Source organism: Mastomys coucha, chromosome X (assembly GCF_008632895.1).
Source record: "Mastomys coucha isolate ucsf_1 chromosome X, UCSF_Mcou_1, whole genome shotgun sequence".
Classification (NCBI taxonomy): Eukaryota; Metazoa; Chordata; class Mammalia; order Rodentia; family Muridae; genus Mastomys; species Mastomys coucha.
In genome coordinates, this window is record NC_045030.1 from 2196291 (window position 1) to 2205685 (window position 9395).

The 9395-nt window shown below is 45.1% G+C and overlaps 1 protein-coding gene across 12 annotated transcripts in view; it reads left to right on the forward strand.

Moving 5' to 3' along the window:
• The window catches only part of Gripap1 (GRIP1 associated protein 1), a 30001-nt gene that overhangs the window by 8557 nt on the left and 12049 nt on the right, over positions 1 to 9395 (forward strand). For 8 of the 12 annotated variants that reach the window (XM_031389144.1, XM_031390002.1, XM_031389235.1 and 5 more), the window contains 9 exons: positions 921 to 1059; positions 1773 to 1957; positions 2154 to 2201; positions 2815 to 2846; positions 2940 to 2987; positions 3127 to 3226; positions 5087 to 5164; positions 5375 to 5467; positions 6157 to 6291. In XM_031389144.1, the coding sequence (XP_031245004.1) occupies positions 921 to 1059; positions 1773 to 1957; positions 2154 to 2201; positions 2815 to 2846; positions 2940 to 2987; positions 3127 to 3226; positions 5087 to 5164; positions 5375 to 5467; positions 6157 to 6291 (858 nt within the window). The remainder of the gene's footprint in view (positions 1 to 920; positions 1060 to 1772; positions 1958 to 2153; positions 2202 to 2814; positions 2847 to 2939; positions 2988 to 3126; positions 3227 to 5086; positions 5165 to 5374; positions 5468 to 6156; positions 6292 to 9395) is intronic. The other 4 variants (XM_031389409.1, XM_031389581.1, XM_031389759.1 and 1 more) reach the window with 3 other exon arrangements.

Below are 9395 nucleotides of genomic sequence, written 5' to 3' on the forward strand. Positions count from 1 at the left end.
GAGTACACTGTAGCTATACAGATGGTTGTGAGCCATCATGTGGTTGCTGGGAATTGAACTCAGGACCTTTGGAAGAGCAATGGGTGCTCTTAATTGCTGAGCTGTCTCGCCAGCCCCAAACAATCTAGTTTTAGGCTCTGTTTTGTGATTCCATGCTACAAAACAAAATTTAGCCAGGCATGGTGATGGCCTGTAATCCCAGCATTTAGAAGACCGAGGTAAGAAGATTTTTAGGTTCAACACAAGCCAGGGCTACATCGTGAGATTCTGTCTTAACCAAAAACAAAACAAAATAAAACAAAACAAAAAAACAAAAACAAAAAAACCCACGTCAACAAATAAATAAATAAAATTTAATTGTGATTGATATCCAGTCAGAAAGGAATGAACAGAGAATGCTGTGGTAAAATACTGGGATTTTTTTTGTGTTGGCTAATCCTATGTTAAAGACAACATAGTGGTAAAGGATGCATAGAAGCCAGTCAGGTGGAAAAAAATAGTTGAAAGAAATGATGCTATATCTAGAGCAATATTTTTCCTTGTGGGATTCAGTAGTCCATTGTTTTAACCAGGGATCTAGAATATTTTTCCACAGATGAAGGGAGTATATGTGTGCCAGTGAGGCTGTCCATGGTGATAACAGCCTGAGATCTTTGCATCTGAGAGGTTGGGAGTTGGCAAAGGGAAGGTGGTTCTCAGTATTCTCACCCTTTTATTTTGACATTGTTACTTAACAGATATGTAAATTGGAAATTGTTTAATATTGCCATTGTCTCAGTGTCTTTATCCACAAAGTGTAAGGGCAACCACATTATTGGGTTCTTGTGGGAATTCTACACTGAGTGGACAAATGCTATTTGAGTTTTGGTGGATATTGTTCTGACTTGCTATGTCTCTGTCATCTCTCTCCCCCTGCTCAGCTGTGCAGCCAGCTGGAGCAGCTGGAGCTGGAAAACCGACAACTCAAGGAAGGGGTTGCTGGAGCAGCTGGACCACATGTGGACGGGGAGCTGCTGAGGCTGCAGGCAGAGAATACAGCCTTGCAGAAGAATATGGCAGGTGCATAGAGGCCTTCCAGGAATATAGAGACTTCAGGCCTTGAGTGGAGCCAGGATGGGTATAGAGTCCTCTTATGGGAGAAAGAAGAAATTTCAGAGGGAGACTTGGCCTTACCTGAACTAGTGTAGGATTTTGGATTTTGGAAGGCATTTTTACCTCTCTGGGTCTAATGCTCATCTATACAGTATACCAGAATGTCTATGCCAGGAAGATGGAGCAATTAAGTGCTTTCCTTCTGCATTAGTTCAGCATCAGGTACACAGCAAATGAATAGCAGAATGAATGTTGAAAAGGAGATGCAGATGCTGACTAAGAAGAACTAGGACACTGGGGAGATTCTGAGCCCAGATTGTAAATAGGATCTGGGATGAAAGCAGAAAGGCAGCTTGGGAGAATGTGAGAAGGGCCTGACACATGGCTTTTGGTGAGTAGCTAGGGCTTATGTGATAGTGGGTGATGGTTCCATGACCAGCAATGAGGCCAGGTCCAATATGAGTAGGAATTAGGTTATGTATGTAAATATGAGACATGGTAGATTAAGACTTTTGAGGTTGGTAGGTTTTAAGAATTATTTGTGACAGGCCTGAATGAGGCTTCCTTTAGGGCAGGGTCCTGTGCAGCCTAAGAGGCTAAAGGTTTTCCCTGTATTTGAGATGTGGCAAGGGACTTCAGAGAAGATGTCATTCATCAAATGATCTTGTTCTACTCAACAGCACTGCAGGAACGCTATGGGAAAGAAGCTGTGAGGCCGTCCACTGTCGGTGAGGGCCAAGGGGATCCCCCAGGAGATGTACTTCCCACTCCCCTGGCCCCCATGCCATTGGCAGAAGTGGAACTGAAATGGGAAATGGAGCGAGAAGAAAAAAAATTGCTCTGGGAACAGCTACAAGACTTAGAGGTAAATCTGAGTCTCTTGGGACTGGGATGCTGGGAGACAGCAGATGCCTTACCTCCCACCTGTGGGCCCATGGAGATGTCTATGACATCACCATCTCATGGGCTAAAGGGAGGCGGGACAGGCAAAATTAGAGGCCTTCTTCCATCCTTGCTGATAACAACTCCATCCCTTATCTTCCCCCTCCTACCACCCGCAGAGCTCAAAGCAAGCTGAAACCTCCAGACTACAGGAGGAACTTGCTAAGGTGGGGTTTGCCGCCTCCTGGCTTTCTCCTGACAGCAGAGGAGCATTGTGCCTCCTCAGAGCTTCAATTTGATCATGTGTGAAACAGAGGCTCACAAATCTCAGAGTTGCTTTCATTGTGGAATAAGCTAATGTGGTCTCATTCTACCTTGTGCATGGCAGGCCCGATCCCTTCTGTTGCCTCGAAGCTTTGCTAATTCATCCATATAAGAATGCCTTTAGAACCTGGGGGCCCAGTGCTGAGACAACTAATCAGGATCCTACTTTCCAGGCCTCCCAGCCTAGCCATTCTGTGAGATGGCCATTGGCACCGCTTTGGGAGCGTAAATAATGGCCTTTGGAATCCAAGGGAGGTAGTTGGAGATGATATTGCTGCTGCTGAAAACTGAGCCATCAAATTGCTTGACCTTTCTGAGACTCAGTTTACCTACTTATAAAGTCAGTAGTTTTCAGTTCTCAAGGATGTCCTGAGAATTCTGCAAGAATATCATAAGTAAAACCCGACTTGTAGGAAGGACTCAGTATGAAGTATCTATAAATGTTATTGTTTATTTTATTTTGTCATTATCCTTACTGTTATTATTTGTCTATACTCCTTCCTCTTTCTCCATCAGCTCTCTGAGAAATTGAAAAAGAAGCAAGAAAGGTATACTTTTCTTTTCCAGGGTTTTTGGGGGGACTAGAGGGTGGGGTAGGCTTGTTCGAATGACATATCTACGTCTTGTCTTTCTGTGCCTAGTTTTTGCCGTCTGCAGACAGAGAAGGAAACACTATTTAATGATAGCAGGTAACGACTGGCCTTGTCAGTAGCAGAAAAACAGGGACCATGCCTAGGCAAACTAACCAAAGACCACAGGGGTAGAGATGGAAGAGTGGGCTTCTAGCCATGCCTGATGTACCCTATCCCCTATCCTTGTCACCCCTAGAAACAAAATTGAAGAATTGCAACAGCGGAAGGAAGCTGATCTGAAAGCCCAGTTGGCTCGTACCCAAAAACTACAGCAGGAACTTGAGGCTGCCAATCAGGTGATGGGGCTGGTTCCCAAGATCCCCAGGGCTGGCAGTCGGGGGAGGTATGAGGACTTTAGAGACTGATTGGGATGTCTGAGATTTAGAGATACAGCAACCTGATAAGTATGAGTAAGCTCTCTAGGAGCTAGAAAAATAACAACTCAGAAACCCAAGAGCCTTAGGAATTGGGATAAGAGTTTACATGAGCCGGGCAGTGGTGGTGTACACCTTTAATCCCAGCACTTGGGAAGCAGAGGCAGGTGGATTTCTGAGTTCGAGGCCAGCCTGCTCTACAGAGTAAGTTCCAGGACAGCCAGAGCTATACAGAGAAACCCTGTCTCGAAAAACAAAAAACCAAAACAACAACAACAACAACAACAAAAAAAAAAACAAACAAAAAAGTTTACATGAATCAGAGATTCCTGAAGTGGGAGTCTAGGGACTCTGGTTGTATACCACAAGTTTGTATGAATCAGAACGTGCTCTGGGGTCTGGGATCAGGAATTAGGGTGAATGTAGCTATGGAACGCTCCCATTAGAAACTGGGTGATGGACTGGAGAGATGGCTCAGCAGTTAAGACCACTGACTGTTATTCCAGAGGTCCTATGTTCAATTCCCAGCACCTACATGGTGGCTCACAACCATCTGTAAGGAGATCTGATGCCCTCTTCTGGTGTGTCTGAAGTCAGCTACAGTTTATTCATATAAATTAAATAAATAAATAAATCTTTTTAAAATATATTTAAAAAGAGAAAGAAACTGGGTGATGCAGGTAGGCCGGTGGTGGCGCATGCCTTTAATCCCAGCACTCAGGAGGCAGAGGCAGGACAGCCAGGGTTGTTACACAGAGAAACCCTGCCTTAGGGGATGGAAGGAAGAGAGGGAGGGAGGAAGAGTGATGCTGAAACTGGGCAGTGTGGCACATGCCTTTAGTCCCAGAGACTCTGTGAGTTTGAGGCTAGCCAGAGACATATAATGAGACCCTGTCTCAAAAAAGTAAATTAATTAAAAAGTTGGGATATCAGTACATTTGAGATTCTTAGGGGTCAAAAACATGAGGGTTGAGTGGACAGCGGACTTTCAAGTATGAGGCAGTTGGGGCTGGAGGCAGGGTACAGTTGAGAGCTTCAGGGTCTGGTTCTATAATGTTTAGTGAGTTGTTCATGTGAGTTGGGTGGTCTTGAGGTCCTTGGGTAGCCTCTGGGTTTTATCTGAGAGGAGACAAGTCTGAGGTTTCTCAGAGTGGAGAATATGGTGCAGGGACCCTAGAAAACTGCAATGTGAGAGCCAGGACCAATTCTGGCTAAAAAGCTCAGGAGCTGTTGATGATCTAGGTCTAAAGATTTCCAGCAATGGGAAACCAGAACTGTGGTGGAGATGGGTCAGTCTGAAGCTTCTTCAAGAGCTGGAAATTGAGGTTGTAAGTTTGAGATCTCTAGGATCTAGGGCTAGGTGTCTGTGTCAACTGACGCTTCTGAGCTTAGGACATTGGGGTTAAATATATCAACAACTCCTAGTGGTTAGGTTCTGGAGATGGGTAAAGTTAACAGTCCCTGGGGATTGAAACTCCTAGTGACCCCAAGCTGAAGTCTGGATGAGTATGAGCCCCTCAGAAGTCAGGTTCAGGAACTTGGGTGTGTCCAAGATGCTCAGAGGCTGAGAAAGACGGAGGGAATGTGTATGAGAGCTCTATGTGTAAGTGATGTATGTATCACTTGGAGTCTGGGTGACCCTGAAATCTCTAACAGCTAGTCCAAGACTCACAGTTGCCAAGAACATACTTTTAGGTGGTCACAGAGGGAGTCAGTGTATCTGTGTCCACCTAGGGAAGGGTGAGGTCTGGAATGGAGTACCTGACATCCCTATTCCCACAGAGTTTGGCAGAGCTAAGAGATCAGCGGCAGGGGGAGCGTCTGGAGCATGCAGCAGCATTGCGAGCTCTACAAGATCAGGTATGTTGTACTTGGTGGGCTTGGGAGCTGGGGTTGAGGGTGGCGAGCAGGCTGAGTTGATATCTTACAGGCAAGCATGGCCCAAAGGGTCTTGCTCTTCCTAGTCCTGGTCTGTGTGTCTGTGTGTCTGTCTCCTTTCTTTCTTGGCTGCGGGTAGGTCCTGTCCCTCTGTTCTGGACCTGCTCTCACCTGTCGTGGGGGTGGGGCCAGGTGTCCAGTCAGAGTGCAGATGCGCAGGAACAAGTGGAAGGGCTATTGGCTGAGAACAATGCCTTGAGGACTAGCTTGGCTGCTCTGGAGCAGGTACAGGATACCTGGGAGCCCTTGCTGATCTCTCCCTGTTGCCTTTATCTCTCTTGCTTTTGGTCCACGTCTGGCCAGGGTGATCTGGACCCTTTACCCTTCTGTGGCCTCTGTTTTTGTTCCTCCTTTCTGTTGGCTTCTAGCCTTCTTCTCCATCTACTCCTGCTTTTCTGGCATTCAAGTTTCTCTATGATAAAGTGCATGAAATGTAATAATCATAAGTGTACACTCAGTAAATCCAGTGTGTCTATCCATGTTCCTTTATAATTCTGTGTAGTTGCCTTCCAGAACAAGATACAGAGCATTTTTCAATATGTTAGAAGATTCCTTTACTTACCTTTCCAGTTAGCATATCCCTGGAAGTAACCAGTATTCTGACCTTTAACAATATAGATTCATTTGCCTGTTCTTTAACTTCATATAAATGGAATTGATGCTCGTCTGTCCTTGCCTGCTTTCTGATACCTCTGTCTGTGAGCTTTACCCATATATTATATGGCTTCTTTTATCACTTCATAGTATTTATTGCATGAATGTTTCACTCCTCTCCCTACTTTCCCATTTTAAACTTTGTCTTTCTTCCTCCCTTCATACTTCTGTCTCTGTCTCCCTGGAACTGGGAGGTCCAGGGGTTCCTGGGCCTTAGGGCTCCCTGCAGTTCCTTTGCCCACCATTACTGCATTCTCCAGATCCAGACAGCAAAGACACAAGAACTGAATATGCTTCGGGAACAGACCACTGAATTGGCATCTGAGTTACAGCATCGTCAGGCTGAATATGAAGAGCTTATGGGACAGAAAGATGACCTCAACTCCCAGCTCCAGGTGAAGCTTCCCCTGACCTGCGGTGTAGTTTACTACTGCAGTGACTTGCTCTTGAGGAAATGGTGAGAAGGCTTTGGAGTCAGGGAGACTTGAATTCCTGGCTGGCTTCTTAACATCCTAGTACCTATATGTACTGACACGGGTAATTTTACTTCTGCAAAACTGAGCCTCCTCAGTTAATCAGAGTTTCCATTCTGGTACCATAATGTACAAATTGAAATGTCTCTCATATGTAATGCTTCAAATTTTGTCTCATTTAGGAATATTTGCATACACTTACTTAGATATCTTGGGGATGAAACCTAAATCTAAACAGACCTTCTACATACAGCCTGAACTAATCTTATAAAATATTTTTTGTGCTCCTGCCTTTTTTTGAGGTGAAGTAGAGCTCTTTGTGCAACCCTGGCTATCCTAGTATTTGCTCTGTAAACCAGGCTGGTCTTGAACTCACAGAAATCCACCTGCCTCTGGCACCTGACTGCTGAGATCAAAGGTGTGCATTGGTGGTCGGAAGTGGAATTCCTATATGTGGCTTTATGTGCAGACTCAAAAAAATTCAGATTTTAAGCCAGATATACTGGTGTATACCTATAATCCTAGCACTCAGGTAGCTGAGGCAGGAGGATTCTCATATGCTGTAGGCCAATATTGGTTGCATAGTGAATACTAGGCCATCCAAGGCTACATAGTAAGACCTTGTCTGAAAGAAACAAAAAACTTTCAGATTTTAGGTTTAGGATGAAGGATGCTTAGCCTGGAGAAACTAGAATAATACTGGATTAAAAAAGAAATTTGGGGCTAAACATAGTGGCGCATGGCTTTAAATGCCAGTACTTGAGAGGCAGATCTCTTGAGTTCAAGGCTAGCTTGCTCTATGTAGTGAGTTCCAGGACAGAAAGGCCTACATAGTAAGACCCTGTCTATCTGTCTGCCTGCCTGCCCCCTCCCCCACACACACTCACACACCACATACATACACACATATACACACTCACACACATACACACACACACACACACACACACACAAAGGTTTAGGGCTGGTGATATAGCTTAGTTAGAGTACTTGTATAGTGTGCACAAAGCCCTGGGTTTAGTCCACAGCACTGCATAAACCAGGCTCTGTAATATTTATGTTGTGATCTCAGTTCTTAGGATCACACACACATAACAAAATAAGGAGGCTCAATGTCATCCTAGCTACATAGGAAGATCGAGGCCAGTCTGGGCTACATAGGAGACTTATATCAAGATGCACAGGGGGTGGGGTGGAGCCCAGTTGGAGAGATGGTTCAGTGGGCAAGAGTAATTAGAAACAAGAGCAAGCATGAAGACCTGAGTTCAGAACCCAGCGCCACGTGAAAAGTGTGCCCATAACTCCCATGCTGAGAGGCGGGCAAGGTGATGACAGGGTAGCTGGGGCTTGGGGGCTAGCCAGATTATCCAAAAACTGTAAACAGCAGATTTAGTGAGAGACCTTGGCTGAAGGAAATGAAGTCAAAAGCGAGAGGAGGATGGACCAAGTAGGCTGTTCAGGGATGCATAATAGCAATGATAGTGGTTTCTTTTTTCTCTTTTGTTTATTCTGTTTGAGACAATTGTTTGTTATGTGTTCCTTCCTGGCCTGGTACTCATGTGTAGCCCATGCTAGCCTCAAACTCATGGCAGTCATCCTGTCTCAAGTCTCCCAAGAGCTGCTACTATAGGCTTGAGCCTCCACACCTGTCCTAAATTATGGATATCCAATCACCAGGGACCTAGGTTCTTTCTCCCTTGCTATTTTACAGCCTTTGACACAGACCTGTGCTTTGCTTCCAGGATAGTCGTTAAAACTGTTTCACCTTATATTTACATCGTATGTGGAAGGAAAGAGGAAAGGGAGTGGGGAATGGGAATAAGGAGCCCCCTTCCTTTCTTTTGAGAACATGCTCTGCTGACTCTGGTGGTTCCTGCCTGGAATCCCAGCACTCAGAAAGCTCACACAGGGCTGGAGAGGTGGCTCAGCAGTTAAGAGCACTGGCTGCTCTTCCAGAGGGCCAGGGTTCAGTTCTCAGTGCCCACCTGGCAGCTCACAACATCTGTAAGTCCAATTCCAGGGCATCTGATGCCCTCTTCTGGCCTCCCCAGGCACCAGGCATGCATGTAGGATACAAACATACATGCAGGCAAAACACTGTGCACATAAAATTAATAAATAGATAAATAAAAATTTAAGATTAAAAAGCTTAGGAGGATTATGAATTTGAGGCCAGCCTGGGTGGGAAAAAAAAAAAAACAGTCATAACAGGTGCCCTTTATTCCAAGGAGGCTGAGGCAGAGCAATCATCATGAGCTTGAGGCCAGCCAAAGATACATAGGGGGACCCTGTCTCAAAAACAAAGAAATCATAATTACCAATTCTAGATGCAGATTAACCACCCGAGCTGGGCCCAGTGATGCTCATCTCTATTCTTAGCTACGTGGGAAACTGAGGTAGGATTGTTTCGACTAAGGAATCAAGACCCAGTCTCAAAAAAAGAAAATGGTCAGATGTGGTGGTGGTGGTGCGTGCCTTTAAGCCCAGCACCAGCAGATCTCTGCGAGTTTGAGGCCAGAGTGGTCTACATAAGTTCCAGGACATCCAGGAACCAGAGACCCTGTCTCAAAACAAAACAAAAAGAAAGAAAGAAAAAAGAAAAGCTTTCTTGGTCTCAACCCTCTGGCCAGCTGCCTTTGGTTGCGGGGCTGTCCTGCACTTCAGGCAGAACAGCAGTGGTTAGAAAGAGCACCTAAAAGTCTCTGGGGCCGCTCAACTCCAGTCTTCAGTTTGTCAGGAAGAGCAGAAAGTGCATTCTAGGATACAAGCACACTCTGAAGATGACCAAACAGGGAAAAACAAAATTGGTTATTCTGTCCAACATACCTGCCTTTGAGGCAATCTGAAATAGAATACCATTATTCCATGGTGGCCAAAACTGTTGTCCATCACTACAGTGGCACAACATGTGGACAACATTACAGAGTATGCACATTAGCTTCATTGACCCTGGGATTCTGATATTAGAACAGACTGGTGAAACACAAACCTGGAATTTTTTTCTTTTCTTTTCTTTTTTTTTTTTT